General features: G+C 46.3%; 1 protein-coding gene across 11 annotated transcripts in view; it reads right to left on the bottom strand.

Annotated features, from left to right (window-relative positions):
* Positions 1 to 22629, bottom strand: part of PPP2R5C (protein phosphatase 2 regulatory subunit B'gamma) — a 149908-nt gene that overhangs the window by 8277 nt on the left and 119002 nt on the right. For 8 of the 11 annotated variants that reach the window (XM_036263527.1, XM_036263544.1, XM_036263534.1 and 5 more), the window contains 8 exons: positions 22560 to 22619; positions 20630 to 20738; positions 17754 to 17807; positions 11139 to 11309; positions 8566 to 8693; positions 5883 to 5984; positions 5397 to 5469; positions 663 to 779 (listed from right to left, as the gene is read on the bottom strand). In XM_036263527.1, coding sequence (XP_036119420.1) covers positions 663 to 779; positions 5397 to 5469; positions 5883 to 5984; positions 8566 to 8693; positions 11139 to 11309; positions 17754 to 17807; positions 20630 to 20738; positions 22560 to 22619 — 814 coding nt within the window. The remainder of the gene's footprint in view (positions 1 to 662; positions 780 to 5396; positions 5470 to 5882; positions 5985 to 8565; positions 8694 to 11138; positions 11310 to 17753; positions 17808 to 20629; positions 20739 to 22559; positions 22620 to 22629) is intronic. The other 3 variants (XM_036263553.1, XM_036263565.1, XM_036263580.1) reach the window with 1 other exon arrangement.

Genomic DNA, 22629 nt, shown 5'->3' with positions numbered 1-22629 from the left:
TGAAAGGCTCCCTGCACATAGGCAGGAGCCCAGTGCCTGACCCTCCTTACAGCACACACTGTGTGTTCTCAGTTCAGTAATACGTCTATCTTTGGACCAGTGTGTGTGGGGGGTCTAAATAGGTATCTCCATCACAGTGGAAACAAAACCGCTCGAGCAAGGGTACTACATGCAGTGGTCCTGACAGAGCCTGGGCCCCGCAGAGACCCCACAGGCCATGCGGTTCTCCATGGGGAGGGAGACAAGGCTCCACCCTGGTGTCTGGGCTGCTGAGCTTGGCAGTAACTGCAAAGAGAGCCTAACAGGACTCGCTGGGCCAAAGCAAGTTGGAGGGAGGCAGGGGGGAGAGAGCGGCAAGACGTTACTGCGAAGCTTTTGACTTTTTGCTCCAGTTAACACTGAAAGAACAGTTAAGGGTGGGGATTATTACTGTTGAGATAAACGAAGACACAAATTGCAGGCACATACTTAATCCTTAAAAGCTGTTTCTAGCAAATCGAGCACTAAGATGCATGGATAAAATGTCCCCTACAAGGTACTAAAGTTTAAGTTTTAACTTTGGCTCGCACAGAAGACTGCTGAACAGCACCTCCCCTACATAATAGGCTTTTCAAAGCAAATCTACAGTGAGCGCCTCACAGCTGAGCTCTGCGCACTTTTACCTGGCGAGCCTCTTCGTTCACTGTCTTTCTCAGCATCTGCACATCTTCAAATAAGGGCCCATCTGTCTCCATTGCAACCGGGATGCTTGCGGTGCTCGCTTGACTATGTACTGTGTACTGAAATGCAAAGTGTGGAATCACTCTCTGTTAGTGCCTGGGGTCTGGGCACCAGGGTCTCCTCCTGGCCGGGCAGGACTTCCCACTGACGCCCCCCAGGGCCCTCTGCTGTCTCTACCTTTGGCGCCCGGGCCTTGCCGCAGACCACCTACAGTCCCTACAGTTCTGGTCATATGCGGGTGGGAGGGCAGAGCTGGCCTCAGTGGTCACTCCACTCTCCTGGCCTCTGGGGCTGGGGACAGACAGGTTGTGACACCCACTTCACAGCCTTTGGTGTCCTGACTCCATATGAGCAGTGAGGGCATGCCCTGGATTGGTCACCGGGGCCTTTTCCCCACTGAGACCACCCCTAACCTCCCAACTTTCACAACCACCTGCTGACCAGAGGCCCTTTCCTCCTTTCCTCTCACACCATCCTTCCTAGATCCTGCACCCCATTTTCCTAACTTGCTTCAGCCCCTCCACGGACCACATCCTTTGCCCACACCCAAAGTGCACAGATGCTGCCCCAAGCTGGGACTGCAGGGAGGACCAGTGCATCCCGAAGTCCAGGGCCTCCTGTTTGAAGAGCCCAGCCCCACAGGCCTCCCAGCAGCTCCCTTGCCACTCCCCACTGTCCCTGGGCTCTGGGCTTGGTATGAATTGCAGACAGGCCTCTTGGACTGTGTTTACCTGAGTATGACATAAGGATAAGAGCAGAAGGCTGCTGGGAGAGTTAACTCAGCCAAGGGACACTGTTAGCGTCTGGTGCCCACTTTCTCTGTGAGGGTGAGGATAAAGGGAAGAAACCCATGAGTCTGCTATGAGCTGGGTGCTATTCCAGGGGCTTGTCTTGGGAAAGACCCGTAAAGTGGTGCCATGGCCCATGTGACTGATGAGGACTGAGACATGAAGGGGGCAGTGAGGGGCAGCTGGTGTCCTTCCATCCCACACCCTCCACATTCTGCCTCGTGGGGGTCCCCTGCCCTCTGGCCTCCCTCCCACCCTGGTGAGCTTCCAGGAAGAGCAGCTAGTACCCTGGCGTCCCTTCTCTTCCCTACCAGCTTTCAGCTCCCACCTCTGTGATGGGGCTGTGCTCAGGCTGGCAGTGGTGCTTTTCGGTTTCTGTCCTCCTGAACCTGAACACCACCATCCCTGAAGCTTCCCTTCCTACCTCTCTGCTGTCCCTTGGCGACAGCCCTTGCCTGTCTCGTGTGTCCTGTGGGATCTCACATGCCATTTCTTGTTCACTTGTGCCTTCCACGCCCCCGTCCTTGTAATGGCTGCTCACTCACGGGAGTCACACCCTCACTGTTTCTTCAACACTAGTGGGCACAGGTGCCCTCAGTGCCCTCTGCCTGACCCGCAGCGCTCCTCCTAAGTGCCCGGCCCTCCAGGTCCCCTTGGCGCTGCTGCCAGAACAAGATTCTGAAATGCAAGTCTGACTAAGCCTCTTGGCTCTTTGTGACACTAACACCTGCACACGTTTTTGGGGACAAAACCCATACTTTTGTTCCCTCTCCAGCTTTGTCCCTGGCACAGAGCAATGCCAGCCCCTCCTCCATCACCCAGAGGCCACCTGTGCTGAATGGCTCAGCTTCCTTGCTGTCTCCTCTCTGACTTAAGCCCCTTCCAGAAGAAGACTGGTTAAGCCCTGGACTATGGCCTCCCAGAGGTGCATCACCTCTTTATGTACTGAAGGCAGGATCCAGGCCTCCCGCCATCATCACTCAGCCTGTGTTACAATCTGACTGATCGAACTGAACTCTGGGCTCCCATCTAGCCCCTTTGTGGCCGCAAGCTCCTCAAACCCGAGGGCTGTGTCCTGTTCTCATCTTTGTACTGGGAGAGTTCCATTAGGGACACACAACAGGCACCCATCTGCCCAGTGAAACAGCAGCCTGCTGGGCACAGGGGTGACGGGGAGATGGGGACATGATATGGCGTCTTGTCCTTATGGGCCTAATGGCCACTGGGCCAGACAGAAATGGCAGTAACCATAAGACTCAGAGGCAGCACAGGAACTGCTGCTGAATCAGCATCAGCTTTGGCTCCCCTGAGTGAAAATGGAACCTGAATGTCCTCCCTGGGCCCAGGGCAGAGAAAGTGTCAACAAGGGCACTATGCAATGTCCACAGCAAAATCGACGTCATGTGGCAGGACAGGGTCTTTACTAGGATAGAAACCTCCATCAAGGCTCAAGTTCACAAAGGATAAAGGAACCAAGGTCGTGGAGCTACACTTAGAGTTCACAGAAGTCACTTCGCACGAGCCCCACGAAAGTCAAAGAGACATAAGCAGTCAAATGCCACATGGCCTCTTTTGGTGGATGAGGAAACAAGTTATCTTCAACATCTCATGATTTTAAAAGTTAAATCATGCATGACATTAATACCCCTGAAGCTGCCATCCCTGTTAGAACAGACAGACCGACTACTACGAGGGCATTTCCTTGCCAGCCCCACAGGGCCCATGGGCACGCACGTCTGTGTGAACGTGAAATCCTTGCTTTGTGAAAAACAGGAACTGCCTGGAAGACTTCTCGACACACGTCAGTAAACAGACAGTGAATTATTGGGAATCCATCTTTAAAAAGGAAGCTATTAAATACATTCTCAAAAAGGCAGATTTGAGATCCCGAGCCAAGCTTTCAAAACCCAACTATTTTTGTTACAGAGACAAGAAACAAATTATTTACTTTTGTTGTGAACGGCAAGCAATGATTAGAACTCAGAAAAGATTTTCTCTCGAGAGAATTATAGCAAGTGCCGAGGCCTAATTTCCAGCGCTGAGAGGTTAGCCATGAAGTATTTTCCGTTTCCACACAGACAGGTTTGCTGGGTCGAGGCACAGGTGGTGTCAACACAGAGATGAGGAGTCAGGACAGCACTCAGACCAGAGTGCAGGCCCCCACAGTGAGCACACAGAGAGCAGGCAGACCCTCCACACTGCCCTGGTCACCAAGACACTTACAGAAGAGCAGCCACAGGGAGTAGCAATGTCATGTCAGAAAGCTCATGGAGAGCTCAGAACAGCACGCATCTCAGAAGGGACACCTGGCGCAGCTCCGCGGTGGGACCAGTCACGCTGGGCAGCACCGTCACCCAGCACCCCCTTCGTAATGCTGACGTTCATTCAACTCCCACGGAGTTATTTCTATGTTCTAGGTGAAACCAGTAAGACCAGACTCTCATTTGTACATATGTTGTGTTTTACCAGGGTGTTGATTTTGAGTGTGTAAGAATGGTTAGGGTTAGGGTAAGGTTAGGGTCAGGGTTAGGTCCTGACGGGCCTAGCTGGGACTTTGTCTGACTGCCCTTTGCACCGGCACCTGCCCAGATTTATGGTTTTACTGTGCTTTAAAACAAATGTCAGTATTTTAACCTTACTTTCAACATAAATTCTATCCTTTAAAGCAGATACCCATAGATATCTACCTAAATTAAATATTAATGCAGTTTCACAGTAATCTTAAAATAGCCTTTCAATGTAATGGCAAGGAATAAGCATCGTTAGACTAATGCTGGTTGGCTGTGTTAGGTAGACTCAAGACATACTTCAGCATGTCCTTCAGTTCTCTATGGTTCAAGTCTCTTGACCGCCGTGTTAGCAAAGGGAACACAAATCAGTATGTTATTATGTAGGTAAAATGTACACTTTTAACTCTGTGTTCATGTTGTCGCTTTTCATTAAATGTGAGAGTTTTAAAACCCACACACCAACTTAGATAATAATCACCTATATGTGCCTCTCATCAAAGGAAACAGACTGCTTACAATCTAGTTCACCTTACTGAACCTATTACAACTCCAGGGGAGCTAAGTAGCTCTCCTCATAAAGTAAAATCTTTTCTTTTCTGGGGAGTTGGAGAAAGCCTGAGAATTCTTAACATGCAAAGATTCACACAAATGCTCTTCAGGAGGCGCAGGCACTGAAGACCGACAGGATGTTTGCAGTGACTGTGCTCGTCACCGGACTCACAGACGGAACACCAAAGACCAGACCCAGGTCCAAGCCCGGCTGCCCCAGGGGCCAGCCCGAGTCAATGCTCCGTACCGAGCACAGGGCTCTAGGCCGGCAGCTCCAGAAGATGGCATCTGTGCCACCTGCCAGAGCTCGCAGGCCCTCTTGACTGCAATGGGGAAAAGGATCAGTTGCTCACATGGCAGAAGTCAGGCAATTTTTTAACCACAAAAAGCTCAGCCTACAGAAATCTAATTTTAGCAAAGAGAACATAAACTTTATACTTAATCTATTCCAAATCTAATTTCTTTCTTTTAGAATTTGACATTAAAAAGAAGGAAATATAGTTTGAGCTACAGCATCTATGACATTTACAAGAGAAAGCAAACCACAATCTTGGTCCAAATAGAGGCTGTACCCTGGTTTTGTTTTTACCACAGTATATTCATCAATTTCATATCTTATTTAAAAAGCAAAAGAAAAATCCTGTGGTAAAAGCTTTTTGGGGCAAAATGAGTACTTGTACAAAAGTTGAAAAGTATTTTTATTGCGGGTACTTTCATATACAGTGTCAGTGAGCGCCATCTCCCTCCTTCCCGTGCTGAAGCCACAGGCCTTACTTATAAACATTCAGTCACACCCTGGACGTTTTCAAGTTACTCTCTTTTTTAGTACCTGGGGGTTTGCTTTGGCTAGATTTTCTATTTTAACCCATGCTTCTTCTCGTTCTTTCATTTTTAGCTTCTCTCTGAAAAACAGTAAAATGTCATTGGTATTAGAGAGACAAATCAAATCCAAGAAACCATTAAAGGGAAGATACTGAGTGGGCAGTCACGAAGTCTTGTCTCCTTCGCAGTGGAGGTCACAATGTACGGGACACGAAAAACAAAAAACAACCAAGACTTAGAGTAAACAGATTTTTAAAAAGCTAAAATTTTAACATGTCTAAGAATGTCAGTTCTTAAAAACACTTGTAAAAGTTCTTCTTCTGTTTCCATCCTTCCCACTGAGTAGCTCCCTCACAGGATGTGCAGAAGAGATGAGAAGTTTATCTATAGAAAGTGAGGCTACACCATGGCATTAGGGGATCAAGGTGAAAAGAGCCCATGTCCCCATGCTGATGATATTAAAAAGGAGCAATCCGCCACCGTGGCCACTTACTTCAGTTTCTCTGCTTTAAACTGCTGAGTGCAGTCATCAAATAGCTTCTGGTTCATCTCCATGAAGAGTTTCAGTGCGTTGTATATCAAGCCATGTATTGTCCTATAAAAAAAGCTCTGTGTTGAAACTCAGAAAACGTGATCTTTTCTACCCACTTCCCCCTCCTCCTTGGCTATAATCTATTTCCGTTCAAACTTACACGGCTATTTCAATAGACCCACATTTACAAGTTACCTAAGCTTTAGTTATTTATTTTAAAAAATTTTAAATTTATTTTTATCCTCACCCGAGGGCTTTCTTTCCATTTTTGTTCAGCTAGAGTGGGAGGAAGAGAGAGATAGAAACATTAACGTGAAAGGGACACATCGACTGGGTGCCTCCTGCACGACCGGGGACGAATCACAACTGAGGTACATGCCGTTGGCCGGAATCGAACCTGCTCTGCAGGTCGACACTCTAACGCTGAGTCAAACTGGCCAGGGCAAGTTCCCTAAGCTTTGAAGCAAAGAAGCTGCTGCTCTGAATCACTCGCGCCTTCCCTTCTAGCAGCCGCACAGCCGCGAGTCCTCTTTCACTGGCACGTGCCCGACCTTGGGTCGCTCAGCTCACCACCCTGGCTCCCAGCAGCCGAAGGCCACCTTACTCAGAAACTGAATAAAAAATGTTGAAGCTTGAACAAGTAGAACTAAATTATAGACTTAATTACAGAGGACATTATAGGAAACACTTTATTTCCTATAAATGTCGATTTCCTTTCAATCTTACTCATCAGAGGCAGGAAAATGAATTTTAACGAGGCCTGTGAGCTCTGGCAGGTAGAAAATAAAATCTCCGCAGAGCAGCTTGGTCAAACTGAGCTGCAGGCTCTGACACACGGGGGCCAGCTGTTCTGTGCCCCAGCGGAGGCTCAGGTGACTCAAGTGCCAGCTGCCATCTGTGCAGCCATATAAGCGACCCCTAGTGAGACTGGCAGAGAAACTGTGCAGCAGAGCCTTGTCAACCCACAAAATTGAGAGCAACAGTAAAACAGTAATTAAACCAAAACCCAAAACAAAATAGAAACTTTCAAATCATAATTACTTCTTAATTTACTTTATAATAAAACCCAAATCATATTTAGACAACACTTAAAAAAACCCTTTCTTTCTGCCATGGCCGGTTTGATTCAGCAGTTAAGAGCATCGGTCTTTAGACTGAAGGGTCTCGGGTTCGATTCCCGATCAAGGGTACGTAGCTGGGTTGCAGGTTTGACCCCTGGCCCCCTAATGCGCAACCAATTGATGTGTCTCTCTTACACTGATGTCCCTCCCTCTCCACTCTATCTAAAAATCAATGGAAAAATATCCTCAGGTGAGGATTAACAACAACAGCAACAACAAAAGAACCTTTCTTCCTTTACCCTGGGCAGGAAGCATGCTCAGTCATGCACAGGAACTTTGCTATCACCCACTAAACTCAATACAAAATGAATGCTACAAGTAAGTTGTTCCAAGTTGACATACTAACAATGACTAGACTACACAAAGATGATTCCGGCTCCAAGACTGCGGTGAGTGGTCATGGGGTGCAGTCAGGCGCTATGACATGTTAACTTCACTATAATTAACCTTTACATCAAGGTGAAGGTCACCGCAAAGCAGAGTGCTTTGTGTACAGGCCCACCGAGGTGACGCAGCGGGTTTGGTTCCAGACCACCACTATAGAGCGAGTTGCCTTCAATTTATAGACACATCTGTAAAAAGTGTAATGAAGTGAGGTATGCCTGTGTACTAACACTGTCTTGATTGGTCATCACAAAACACTGAGCTGGGTGCCAACATCCTCTACTCTTCAGAGGAGGAAACTGGCCAGGAGCTCTAGTTGGCTGTGGGCAAACACCCACAAACCAGCTCGGACTGCAGGTCGGGCTGCTGCTCCTTGAGGCCGCTGGCCTGGCCTGTATGAGGGGGCAGGACTGGAGGCCCTGGCTCTGCTCTTCCTGTTTGAAATTCTGACTTACTGCTAGAAGATGGAAAGAAGAAAAATGAGAGGAGTAGAAAGTGCCAGCTGACACCCGTGTTTCTGTAAATAACACGAGCACCTACTCTGCCTGCCACGATGAGGGTAAGGTCTCAGATGAGCATGCGGAGAAAATCAGTCCACTCATCCTCTTCTGTGAAAGGCCAGGAGACACAGAGCAAATGTGAGACTCCTCAGGCCGCGGTAGATCACCTGCTCTCCAGCAGGGAGCACAGCGGTGGTTCCTGGTCACACAGGAGGGCTCACCAGGGTGAGTCACAGCAGAGCTCGAGGGCCAAGGACCGGGTGGCCACTGCTCTCCTGCTGGGGCTGAGCCCCGTGAACTCTGCAGGGACCTTCAACTCCTCTGGAGGGCACGTACCAGGATGGCAGGTGTGAACACATGTGGGCTTGGACTAGGGGTAAGGAAGCAAATTAAATGCCACACTTCTAGTCAATTACAAGTCCAATAAGAAATCAAAATCTTGTTTCTTAACCAATAGTTCAGACTTGGATTTCAATCCTAACTGGTTTGAACTATGAGTAGAATACACAAATGTAAAAACACACAGATGCTACATCTGATACTAATACAAATAACACTGAATGCAAACTGTAATTGAGAAATAAAATAAAAATGAATAAATAAAAACATGCAGACATGCTGATAGCCAGCCCTGCTTACTTGTTCCAGTGGGTCTTCGAGTTGCGGTACAAGGATGGGAACATGATGGGCAGGATCTTGGCCGCATTGTCACTGATTAGGCTCATAATGTATTCATTGTTCCAGTAATACAGTGCTCGTTCCGCCACCTGGAAGACAGGAAATGCATGCTTTATTCCAGGTCATGATGGAAATCATTCAGCAAATATCCTTCCTATTACACCTGTGAGTAGGATAATAAAGTCTACTACATTAGAAAATTATTACTATTTCTACAAATTCAAAATACCCTAGACCAGCTATTTTCAATCAGTGTGCTGCAAGAATTTTAAAAACATGCAATACCCGATTATTTAGTCAGGGCACTGTCTGTTTTCCTTTAGATTGTCAAATAAAAGAAAAAAGACAACACCGAACACCAACAATAGCCATCTGGTGTGAATGCCCTGTCTTAAACCACAAATATATAGATCATGTAATAGAGTTGCATCTTATTGGTTACATCTCACAATAAGGTTGTGTCTGCTTGGTTAGACACTATTATTATTATTCAGCAAATCAATAAAAATTATACCTATTTTTTTTTTCAGCAGATCGTCAAAAAATACATCTTTTGGTGTACTGTAGAATTTTAGTAATTAGTTTATGTGTGCCAAGAGATAAGAAAGGCTGAGCCCAGCTGGTGTAGCTCACTAGTTGAACATCAACCCATGTACCAAGAGGTTGCCAGTTTGATTCCCGGTCAGAGCACATGCCCAAGTTGTGGGCCCGATCCCCAGTGGCGGGCATGCAGGAGGGGGCCAGTTGATTTTCTCTCTCATCGATGTTTCTGTCTCCCTCTCCCTCTTTCTTCCTCCCTCTCTAAAATCAATAAAGAAAAAAAAGTTAAAAAAAAAAAGAAGGCTGAAAACCTCGGCCCTAGACCATAACTCTGAAGAGACTTCAACAAAGAGGCAGACTGTTTCTTGTGCACCAAGAACACTGGCACCACGTACTCAACATTTGTGCTAGACATTGGGCTACATGCTGAGGACACAAGTCAAATGAGTCCCCTCCTGCCGCCTGCTGCCAGTGACACACGCTCAGCAGGGAATGAGGCGAGGCAGCCATCCTGGCCACCAGGGGCTCGCAATCTAGTGTGAGGAAGCATTTGGTACGTCATCAGTGGGGCAGGGACTGCTGTGTGTGCGTGGGGAAATGTGGTCATGGAGCACACGAGGAGGGGTCCGAGGAAGGTGAGGGCACTGGCTGAGGGCAGCAGGGGATAAATGGACAGGGAGTGGCTGAGGTAACAAGTACACATGTCACCTGGAGCTGTGCTGACTCATCTTCCCTCTTCTGCTGGGTCACCAACTGCCTGGAGACCATGAGATTTTGCTCATTTTGTGGCTAGATTTTTACCTTGTTCATGATGAGTTTACAATAAACGTCTGCTCAACAACAGAAAAGGACAGGGTGGCCCTGGGCCCTTGTCCTGGTTAGGGTCGTGTGGGAGGCAGTCAATCGATGTATCTCTCTTCCCTTTCTCCCTCCCACTCTATCTGAAGATAAATGAAAAAATATCCTCGGGTGAAAATTAAAAAAAAAAGGACAGAGTGACAGAGTGGCTGAATAAAGCCACTGGGACAACCTTTGAGAAAGCCTTGAGGGTTTAAGAAGGAAACCAGGAAAAGAAAGTGGAAAGTGACTTGCCTGAGAATTCTATCGTGACAGAAATCAGGGCTATTAAGTTTTCCTAAAAGGTGATGGGAGACAAATTTTTATGATGTCAGAAACAAAGAACCTTAAGGAGGGGGAGAATTCAGAGCTGAAGGTTTTATCATCGTAGTATCTATAAATATTGATTACTCAGTCAGCTGTGGAAAACAGGGTTTATGCATTTCGGAGCATGCTGAACATAAAAACAGTTTTAAAAACAGGCCATTTTTAAAAAAATTACTGATTTTAGAGCAAGAGGGAGAGGAAGTGGGGAGAAGGGAGAGAGAAACATTGATTTGTTGTTCTACTTATTTATTTTTTCTTTATTGATTTTTTAGAGAGAGAGGAAGGAGAGAGAGAGAAACATCAATGAGAGAGAACATCAATTGGCTGCCTCCTGCAGCCCCCCACTGCAGATGGGGCCCACAACCTGGGCATGTGACCTGAATGGGAATTGAACGGCAACCTCTTGGTGCATGGGTTGATGCTCAACCACTGAGCCCCCCAGCCAGGCATGTTCCACTTACTTATGTATTCACTGGCTGACTCCTGTATGTGCCCTGACTGGTGATCGAACCTGAAACCTTGGTGTATTGAGATGACACTCTAACCAGTTGAGCCACTGGTCAGGGCAAGAAGCCATTTTTAATTGCTCTTATTGAGAAATGTTGTTAGTAATAGGAACAAGATACTAAAGTATATTTTATAGAATTATAGTCTTAGCATCTTATTCTGAAGTGCAATTAAAGTAAAACTTGAAGTTTACCTTCAAATCACATGAGAAGTACATGAATGGCCACACCCAGAAACTTGTCTCCAGTTACCTCCACAGGAGCTCAGCCTGCAGCTGTTCGCCGCCCCTGCGTTCCCCGAGTGCCCTCCAACCATGCCTGTACCTGGAAGTGCGGGCTGGAGACGCACTTGGCCAACTGCCGGAAGAGCGGCTCCATGATCTTGACAAATTCCGATGGTTCAATCACATCTAAAATTTCTTCTAACTCATTCAAGAACATTACTTCTTTTGGACTGTGAGTCTTTGGCCAGTATTTGAGAAGTGCCATTACCACCTATGAAAGAAACAGCACACAGTGTGATGTTCATGGTGCCCTGATGTCCGTTAAGTCTGTTTTTGCGTCCCCATCGCAAAGCAACAAAATAGGTGGTGCTTTTTTCCTTGTAGGAAGAACAGTGATTCAGCCGATTACTAACTGAATTTTTTATAGAGAAACGGGTCTAATTTCATACACTTTAGCACTACAATTTTAATGTATGTGACCCATTCACTCTGACCAGTTTCAGTGTTGGTTCTTTTAAATAAGTAAAAAAAGTAAACTCTCCTGTTTAGAGAGAAAAACCCAATGGACAAACAGGGCACATGAATTCTACATGTTTCCATGTCGAAGCAGCCAGTTCTAAAACTGTTGGTCACACATATACAGAGTCCATTTCTTTCTCAAATTAATTGACCCTTTATACACATTTAACACAAATATACAGACACTGTGTGTGTTTATGTATAGCGTTGTCAGTGGTGCTAAAACACCTCAGAAAGACATGAAATGAGCTGGTGTTATTAGCTCATGCCACACAGGGCTGCCGAGGAACCTGGGCTTGGACCCACAGTGCCTTCGGTGTGCATGACCTTGGACTGGTCCCCAGCCCATAGGTGCCTCAGAGCCCCCATCAAGAATCAGGGGCACAATAACCCCCACGCGAGGGCTGCTGTGAGGACCTGATTAGGAAATTACACAGCTGCCTAGGGACTGCTGGCCCGTAGCAAGGACCCCACCTAGACAGCATCTATGGGCCTACGCCCTTGGAGGCACGTTCAGTTCCACGGTGGCGGCTTCCTGATTTGTGGAGGTTAGGTGCTCCGTTCCCTGCCCAAGTCAGATGGGTAGAGCTTGTGCTGGGCAACCTTTCTTTATCATTCCTCTAGTTTCCAAATTTCCTACCACAATCATACCAGTAAATATTGTCCACCCAAAATATCAGATTTGACTCTGTGCAGATTAATACTACTTCTAGAATTTAGCCATCTTAAGTGTAAGACAGCAAAACAATTCAGAGCTGGCATTTACATGTAAGCACATGTCCTTGAGTGGCTGTAACTAACCTATGACTTGAAAGCTGTTCAGCCTCTGGAACCACAGCCAGCCACGGGCGTCAGGACTGCTGCGGACGTCACCGCGACATCACCGCCACGTCCGCTCCTGCAAACTGGCTGGTGGTTCCATCTCCAGTCATTTCCAGCCTGAAGATCACACAACTCACTGCTTTGCAGGCCAGCCTCCTAATCACCACTGTGGTTAGCGACATGGTGCCCTCTGAGCAGCACCCATTGACAGCAACTGTTTTGAGGCTTGTGGCATGCAGGCTTCTGGATAATCTTTGATACTGCACTTTATAAAATGCCAAAATTAAAAAAAAAATTTTTCCCCCTTTATTGATTTTACAGAGAGGAAGGAGAGAGAGAGAGAGAGAGAGAGAGAGAGAGAGAGAGAGAGAGAGAGAAAGAAAGAAAACATTGATGAGAGAGAACATCGACTGGCTGTCTCCTGCATGCCCCCACTGGGGATCAGGCTCACAACCTGGGCATGTGTCCTGACTGGGAATCAAACCAGTGACCTCTTGGTACATGCGTCGACACTCCACCACTGAGCCACACTGGCCGGACAGAAAATGCCAAAATTTATAAAAAGAAAGTACTCTTAGTTTTGACATCTGACATAATTTACAATACAATTGTCTTTAGAAGAAATTATTCTAAAAAATGCATCTTTTAATGATTTTCCTCCTCCTTTTTGCTAAAAATAACAGACATGTACCAAGCAACACTACACTCTGCTGCATCGGAACCACTGTTGCGTTCAGGAGGCGCACACCACTGCACAGCCCACAGCTCCTGGTCATCCACAAGTGCAGTTTACAGAGGACACATTCATATCTGAGCTGCAGAGCAGGTGATGGAGCTACTCGTGTCGCTGCAAAGGTGCCATTTCTGCGATCAAATGGTTGCCACCCACACGACCCCAATCAGGGCCGGGGACACACCCTAGACTGGCTTTTTGTACTTTCTGGAACCACCTATGATCAGATCAACAACCGTTTCAGAGTGCAACAGTATTTTGCAGAAGAGGACGTCTGCTCTGGCATGCTAATCCCAGGGGACAATGGCGGCTGGCTGCTGGGAGCACTTCAAGAACAGGCTTTCCTCTGCAAACTCATAGGTTGCTTACTCTCCAGAGAGCACAGGAGCCCGGGGGTGCGCCCGTGGCCCTGCCTGACATCGTGGAGAGCCCACCTCCTGATCTGGCACACCAGGGGAAGAGAGTTCTCATGAGGCCATGTGTGGCCTGAAGAGACTGACAGGCAACAAGACAGTTTTACTTCTGTCACCATTTGATGAGCTTCTGTTCTTATTACAACAATGATGTGCTCGACGTACCCACAATTTTGAGCACTGTATACAATTTGCAAATAAAAAGTACTAATTACAGATTACAAACGGGAGCAACAGATACCTTTTAAATGGATGTACTTTAAGAATTCTGGAGCCCCCAAACCAGAAGGAAAAAACAAAGAATTCTGGAGCCTGGACAGGTGTTGACTTCAGGCGTGCCTTGGGTGTGCCAAGTGCCATTGGTGGTGGCTGAGCAGACGTGCAAGTCACAAGGTCTACACCCTCATCTCTTAGAGATAAGCTTTTGATGCTTGAGACAGAATGGCCTTTGTATTTTCACAATGAATGTCAAAGAAAGAAATTTATTGAGGTAAGGTTCTAAATGTATTTATTTATTTATTTATTTATTTACTTACTTACTTACTTACTTACTTACTCCTCACCAGAGGACAGTTTTGCATTTATTTTCAGATAGAGCAGGAGGGAGAGAGGAAGAGAGAGAAACATCAATGCGAGAGAGACCATCAAATGGTTGCCACCCACACGACCCCAATCAGGGCCGGGGACAAACTGCAACTGGGATATGTGCCCTTAGTGGGAACCAAACCTGGGACTCTCCGGTCCATGAGCTGACGCTCTAACCGCGGAGCTAAACCAGCCAGGGCTGAATGTTTTTAATGTGTGGAAAATTAAACCTGCTTCCTACACTAAAGACAGTAGTCTTTTTTTTAATCCTCATCCTAGGACATTTTTCCATTTTTTGTACAGATAGAGTGGGAGGGAGAGAGAGGAAGGGATAGAGAGAGAGAAACATCGACGTGAAGGGACACATCGAGTGGCTGCCACCCGCACGACCAACCAGGTCCGGGGACAAACTGCAACCGAGGTACATGCCCTTAGCAGGAACCGAATCCGGGTCTCTCTGGTCCGTAGGCTGACGCTCTAACCGCTGAGCCAAACCGGCCAGGGCGTAGTCTTTATTTTATCCTCTGTGCTGCAGGAAATTAGGAAATGAGTGATTCTGGGTGGAAATACTGGGGGACTGGCTGTGTGGGGCCGGAAGCATCTCTGCACTCCAGCCAAGTTCAAGTTTTCTACCTCCTACTTGGTAGGACCCAGCTGAGGCCAGCATACCATCTTTTGCCCCCTTCCAGGCAATTGCCATGAAAAGCTCCCATTCTTGCCAAGTTATATTAGCTTTCTTAGTAGGAATTAAAAACATTTATACACTTTATCAGCTTTCATATTACTTGTAGGTGTAAGAGAGCAGCTGGAACCCGCTCTCTGAGCCTTGCTGGAGCAGAGCTAGGATGTGCCTCTGACACACTGCAGGGGCCGCGGCGCAGAAGCCTGCGTCGACAGTAAGCACGCACAAAGGAGAATCGAAGAAGGAAACTGCACACTCTTTTGCTCCTTCCATAGTTTTCTTTGCCTTTCTACTTTTGAAGCAGAAAATGGGCGGGGGTGTGTTAGAACTTCTTCACATATCACTTTGTCCAGTAAAAACTCACCTTTCAGCTATTTTGAGACCCTCAAAATAGAAGAATTCACATTAGGATGTGTCGTCACTGGAGGAAGACAGCAAGGCTTTTAAAAATTACTTGTGTCTTCTCATCTTTCCTGCCCTACGTACACATGTCTTCAGTTCTGTTAGGAGGATAAAAACTACAGGTCCTTACTCTAACTGGAGAAGACATCTTGTTTGATATGAACTCTGAAAAGACTTGGTACATTTCCTTGGGAGCTTCCAGAATCTCAGAGGTACGAGGGGACGCCAGGGAGAACAGTGCAGGGACAGGGTCACTCAGAAAGGGCTGCCCATTATCTCTGCAGGCAGCAGCTGAGGGACATGGTCAGGGCTGCTTCTGAATTTGTGGGTGAGATAGGGGAGCCTGCACACAGAATTTAGAAGCTTAAAAGAAAGCAGAGCTCAGAAGTCAGTTTCACTCAGACACACAGTATCAGGACTTCATGCATTTTCACAAAAAAAAACACTGCTGAAGGGACAGAAAACTTAGGAATCACAACAGTTACCTTTTCTATTCCAAGAGCAACTTTTAAAAGAGTACTCATTTGCCCTGGCCGGTTTGCTCAGTGGTTAGAGCTTCGGCTCGCGGACTAGTGAGACACGGGTTTGGTTCCGGACAAGGGCATGTACTTTGGTTGCAGTTTGTACCTGGACGGGGTCATGTGGGAGGCAACTAGTCGATGTCTCTCTCTCTCAAATTGATGCTTTTCTCTCTCTCTCTCCCCCTCCCTCCTAATATGTCTAAAGACAAAATGGAAAAATGTCCTCGGGTGAGGATAAAATGAATAAATAAATAAATAAAAGAGTACTCATTTAAACTGGCGCATAGTACTTTTTACTTTGTTACTCAATAGTAAAAAACAACCCAATTAAATAACAGTCAAAGGATTTAAAGATACATCTCCAAAGAAGATATATAAATGCCCAATATCATTAGTCATCAGATGCAAATCAAAACTGCAAGACAGCACCACTTCAAACCACCAGAATGGCTAAAAGAAAGTAAGTAGAAAATAACGTGTTGGTGAGGACGTGGAGAAACTGGCACCCTGTGCCCTGTTGATGAGAATGAACATGGTGCAGCCGCTGTGGAGAACCAAGTTTGGAGGTTCCCAAAAAAGCTAAACCTAGAACTACTCGTGATCCAGTAAATCCACTCTGGGTGCATACCCAAAGGAACGAAGAGCTGGCACTGGAGTTCTCTGTACACCCAGGGTCACAGCAGAATTGTTCACAGTAGCCAAGACATGGGAATAGCTCAAGTGTCCATGGACAGATGAACGACAGACAAAAACTGGTTCATCCACACAAAGGAATACCATTCTGCAATAGTAAGAAATGACGTTCTGACACCTGCTACGATATAAATGGACCCTGATGACATTATGCTGAGGAAAACAGCCAGTCACAGGACAAATCCTGTTATGATTCCACGCACATGGGGTCCCTGGAGCGGGGAAATTCAGAGACAGAAAGGAGAATGGGGTTACCAGAGGCTGGGGAGGGGGTGGGGAGTTAATGTTGCGTGCATGCAGAGCTTCCGTTTGGGTGATGACAAAGTTTTGAAAACAGTGGTGACAATTGCACAACTTTGTGAATGTCACTAATGCCAATGAATTATACACCTAAAACGGCAGTTTATGTTGTGTGTAAGTTACCAGTTTTAAAGGTTAGTAATATACTATACCAAAACCACTGAATTGTACATATTAATGGGTGAATTGTGTGTGGCATGTGAATTATATCTGAATAAAGCTGTTAAACAAAAAGTGTCTTCAAATGCTTCCCCTGGCACCTGACACGCCCGACTTTGTTACTCTAGGCTACAACAGCTTTTCTATTGTTAGTAAAGATAAAATGCCAAGAAACTGAAAAATCTAAAGACTGGAAGGTAGTTATGTGCACCGTTTATGCTGCGAGGATCAGAAAAGTTGCACGAAGGTGGGGAGTGCTCTGTCAGTAAAGCCTCTCAAGGCAGCACTGGCACCCGCACCACATCGCTCTGATTGAAGTCAGTTAGCCGTGCTGCTAAACCAAGACGGGTGTGTGTGTGTGTGTGAGCGTGTGAGCCCTGGCTGGTGCGGCCCAGTGGTTAGAGCGTCAGCCTGCGCACCAAAGGGTCTCGGGTTCCACTCCCAGCCCTGGTTGGGGTGCATGCAGGAGGCAACCAATCAATGTGTGTCTCTCACATGGATGTTTCTGTTTCTCTCTCTCTCTCTCTCTCTCCCTTCTTTCCCCCCTTCCACTCTAAGAATCAATGGAAAAATATCCTTGGGTGTGGATTAAAAAAAGAGAGAGTGTGTTAAAATGCACATGACTTAGTGGCAACAACTGCCCAGTGATTTGCATTCCAAACAATGAGGGACAAGGTGATGTCACAGTACAAATCTACTGCAATCAAGGGACCTAAAAGGACTACACCTGGAAAACCTGTAATACCAAGTGAACTCAGTGTGTTCAATAGGACTGTAACTTAAGAAAAAAGAGCTGACCAGCTGTGTGCTGAGCAGACAGTGGGGTGTCAACACTGAGTACCCTGCAGGCAGGTGGCCAGTGATAGCACAGCACAGGGGCACTTACTGGTTCCGTGAGGGTGCTGTCCTTCTCCAGAAACTGCACAACACAGTACGCCAGCTGACAAGTAAAGGAGAAAAGCATTAATGTTTCGTTTTAACATGGAAATGCCACTGTGTTTCCAGGACCTTAGCATCACTGTTTTGTTTTTTTTCTAATCCTCACCCGAGGATTTTTTTTTTTCCATTTTTGTTCAGATAGAGTGGGAGGGAGAGAGAGAAACATTGACACAAAAGGGACACATTGAGTGGCTGCCTCCTGCACGACCCCAACCAAGGCCAGGGAAGAATTGCAGCCAAGGTACATGCCCTTGGCTGGAATCGAACCCGCGACTCATTGGTCCACGAACCGATGCTCTAACTGCTGAGCCAAACCGGCCAGGGCCCTAGCATCACTGTTAAATGCCTTCTTTTGCTGAGACAAGGGTCTGACGCGCTCAGGCACCACCTGGGGGGTATTCCCCAGCCAGGTGGGGTGGGCTCCCCACTGCAGGCCAGCACAGCTTCTTGTCCCTCATCAATGGCAGAAGGTACAATGGAAAGCTAAAGAAATCAGGAAACTCTTTTGGGCTAACACCAATATGTCAGCCCAGGTTTGATGGGGATTTTTCTTGTTTTTTAATTTCTTTTGAGACTAATGAACTAGTAATCTGACAGAAGGAAAAAACTGAATTAAAATCTGGTTCCACCTTAAATCGTTGAACTCTTTTTTTTTTGTTAATCCTCACCCAAGGATATATATATATTTTTAATCCTCACCCGAGGACATTTTTCCATTTTTCGTTCAGATAGAGTGGGAGGGAGAGAGAGAGAGAGAGAAACATCAATGTGAAAGGGACACACTGAGTGGTTGCCACCCGCATGACCCAACCAGAGCCGGGGACAAATTGCAACTGAGGTACGTGCCCTTAGCGGGAACTGAACCCGGGTCTCTCTGGACTGCAGGCCGACGCTCTAACCGCTGAGATAAACTGTCCAGGGCCCAAGGATATTTTTTCTATTGATATTTTAGACAGAGTGGAAGAGAGGGAGGGAAGGGGAGAGGGGGGAGAGAGAGAGAGAGAGAGAGAGAGAGGGGAGAGAGAGGGAAGGAGGGAGGGAGAGAGAAACATTAATGTGAGAGACATGTCAATTGGCTGCCTCCCAAACGTGCTCCGACCGGGGCCGGGGATCAAACCTGCAACCCAGGTATGTGCCCTTGACCAGAATCAAACCTGAGACCCTTCACAGGGAAAGCCGATGCTCTAACCACTGAGCAACACTGGCCAGGGCTGAAGTATTGATTTCTAATACAGAACAATTAACATGCACCAACAGGGTTAAATGTAAAGATCTTACCAGTTAATGGCAATCAGAGAAAAAAGTTCTAAGCAAAATATTTTCCAGAAGGCCAATGTCATTAGAATCACCTAAAGAATATACAGTTGACTCTTGAACAACACGCAGCAAAAGTCCACGTGTAACTCAAGCCAGCCCTCCATAGATTCCCAACCACCAGTTGACCCTTGAAAAATGGGTCTGAACCGTGTGGGTCAAATGAAAAAAAAAAAGTCCATGCCAAACAAACCCACATAGCTCAAATCCGAGTTGTTCAAGGGTCCACAGTACTTTCTGCAACTGATCCCACATTGCAAACTCCCAAAGGGAGGCCCTGCAGAGTGGAGCTTCCTGGGTTCTGGGACACACTGGTTACAAAGAACCAACATGTGGACTGCAGGTGAGGATGAGAGCCCCCAATCCAGTGCACTGCCATCAGCCTAGCCGAGGTCTGTCTACATGGAACTTATTTAAGAGTGAAAGAAAAAGCAGTCTCCTGGTTACATGCAGTGGGGTTAGTAACCACTTATGGATCAACTTGTCAGTATGACTGTAATTAGATTTTTCACAAAGTTATAAAAATCCATACTTTAAAAACAAACCTTTTCACCCTGACCAGCATGGCTCAGTGGTTAGAGCGTAAGCCCACAGACTGAAGGGTCTCAGGTTTGATCTCCAGTCAAGGTCATGTACCTGGGTTGCAGGTTCCATCCCCAGCACTGGCTGGGGTCGTGCAGGAGGCAACCAATCAATGTGTCTCTCACATCGATGCCATCCCCTTCCACTCTATCTAAAAATCAATGGAAAAATATTCTCAGGTGAGGATTAATAACAAGAAGAAAAAAAACCTCTTCATTGGCCACGGACATAGAGGCCTTTTCTTTAACGTACTAGATTTTATTTTATTTATTAAGAAAATTTTTTTCGCCCAGCCGGCGTGGCTCAGTGGTTGAACGTCAACCCATGCACCAAGAGGTCGTTGGTTCAACTCAGTCAGGGCACATGCTCAGGTTGTGGGCCTGATCCCCAGTGGGGGGCACGCAGGAGGCGGCCAATTGATGTTCTCTTTCATCAGGAAGGGAGAGGGAGAGAGAGAAATATCGATGAAAGAAAACATCGATTGGCCGCCTCCTGCGTGCCTCCCACTGGGGATTGGGCCCACAACCTGGGCATGTGCCCTGACCGGAAATCGAACCAACGGCCTCTTGGTGCATGGGTCGATGCTCAACCACCGAGCCACAAAGGCCAGCTAAGGTATTAGATTTTAAATGATACTGCACACAAATTTTCCCTAAGTCTTCCTCGACTCTTCATCAAGCCTGTCGCTTCCTTTCCTATGCTTAAAACTCATTTTGAAATTCTCCATTCCTGAGATTTTTCTGCTTTTCTTAAAAGGAATCTGTCTTTACCTTCTTGTCCTTTCATTTATCACCAGAGTCTTGATATCTGAGTCATAATGTGATATAAGGAAGGAAACACCCCCAGTTAACAGGCTGGACTCAGGAACGAGTCAACGCTCAGGGAAGACAACCACGGTAACGAGCCCATCACTGCTGAGGACCTTACCTGGGGGTGGTAGACACTCAGAGATTTCACTTTGTGCAAAGGTAGCAACACCTTCAATAAGAAAATCTTGTGCTCTTCTTTTAGTGGTAAGGCAAATCCATTAATTATACTGTGAAAACAGAATTCATGTAAAGTTTAAATATTTACAAATTCCAGATTTTAAAAAAGTATCTTGCTGTTTTTCTTCCTGTTTTTGTATTCATCATGAAAACCATCAAGCAAAGTTACGTTTCAGAAAAAAGAATATCAGCAGAAATTAAAAATAAAATGAAATACCTTCAAGGAAGCATAGTCAATTTTGTCTTTGTAACTACAGGATAATTTTAAATTTCTGGGTTTATAGGGTATTATCTATAACAGCAGGAGTCTCTGGGGGGCAAAACCTCCTTTCTTATACCACAAAGACCAGTCAGCTCAGGTGGGAGCCCAGCTCCACTGCGCCCACACCCAGCACCTGCACTCGGCCTCAGGAATTCACTTTCCAGGAGAGATACTGGCTCATTATTATAATGCTGGCAGAACAGAGTCTGAGTGCACAGAATGGCTTTGGTTAAAAATCAGCAAAAAACCTGTTCCCTTCTGCAAAGAAAGGGGGTCTTACTCTTAACCTCCAAACTGAAGTTTCTGTTTCTGACATCAAGTAGTTTATCCATTTGGTTTATAATTAGGCAGGTGCAGATAAATGTCACTGAGAGCTGCAGAAGCAGTTAAAGTGTTTTCTAAATTGTTCCCCCATTGTTCACAAATCTCAGGGACGGGGCGCTGCAGGCAGGGTTAGTCTTAAGTGGCCATCAGGGATGATATACTCATTCACATGTGGGGAACATTCAAGGTCAGACCCCTCTTCTGGAAGGACAGAGTAACCAAGCCCAGTCGTGGGAGAAGACAGAGGCCCTGTGTGCACCACGTGGCTGGGCTGGACAATGCAGACAGCTCTTCCTGCCTCGTGACAACCAAGCAGGTGAATATAATTACCTTTCCATTTCACAGATAAAAAAACAGAGGCAGAGTGGTAACCTGCCCGAGGTCGTATGTAAGGGGCACCCACCTGACTGCTCACTATGCTCTACTGAGGGGGAGAGCCCCTGAGAGTGTGCTGACACTAGTCAAAGTAGAATTCTCCCTGAGGACTAACATTTTTTACAAATTACATCTAAAACAGTGGGGACATTTTTCTCAGAACTACAGCACGAGACCACTGAGCCACAGGATGACCTCAGTGTTCCCTGAGAAGAGCTTCTTCTGTTCCAATAGCTTTGGGAGTCGTTAAACACACACAGGTGGTCTCACTGCAGGAGTGCTCAGAGCCTCCAGCTGCCGCTGTGCATGGAATCCCGAGAAAGGGGTTGGAGAAAGCCCTTTCTAGCTCTTCTGCCTGGGGCTCCTGAGGACGCTGGGGAACAGTGGATTAGGAGGCCTGCCATAAAATCTATAGTCACCAATTTAAAAAATGATAGCAAGCAAGAACTTTACTTGGATTAAGATACAATTTTCAAAATGTTAATTATTTTATAAGTATACATATGAAAAAATTATAAAATCAAAGCAATCTGAAATATTAGCATTTACTCAATTCCTCAAATGTATAACAAATGATCTATTCTTCTTCTAAGTGTCAAATATAAATCTTAATGTAACTATTTTTAGCAATGCTCTTGAGGAAATGACTGAACTTGTGTTTCCACGGTAATGCTCCTGAGGTACAGGAGATGGGGTCTCCATGTGGAACTATACAAATGGAAGACATTTGTTACCAAGCATGTTCTCATCCAAGAGCTCACGGGCCCCTTCCACTAAGTGAGATCTTAAGTTCTTTTAATGGTTTAAGTTGCCTTGCTTTGGGGAGGGAGCAGTTGAACTCAATGAACTGGATCATTCGGCTATTAATTCCACCTAAAGCCAATTGCTACCAACAACAGAGACAACTTACCTTCCCAGTATTTCCAGTAACTCTGCTATGCCATTGTGATGCTCTGTTTCATAAATAAACCTAGAAAAAG

Source organism: Molossus molossus, unplaced genomic scaffold, assembly GCF_014108415.1.
Source record: "Molossus molossus isolate mMolMol1 unplaced genomic scaffold, mMolMol1.p scaffold_m16_p_1, whole genome shotgun sequence".
In the NCBI taxonomy this organism is placed as follows: domain Eukaryota; kingdom Metazoa; phylum Chordata; class Mammalia; order Chiroptera; family Molossidae; genus Molossus; species Molossus molossus.
The sequence above is the reverse complement of the archived record's forward strand: the minus strand, read 5'-3'. Positions and strand labels throughout refer to the sequence as shown.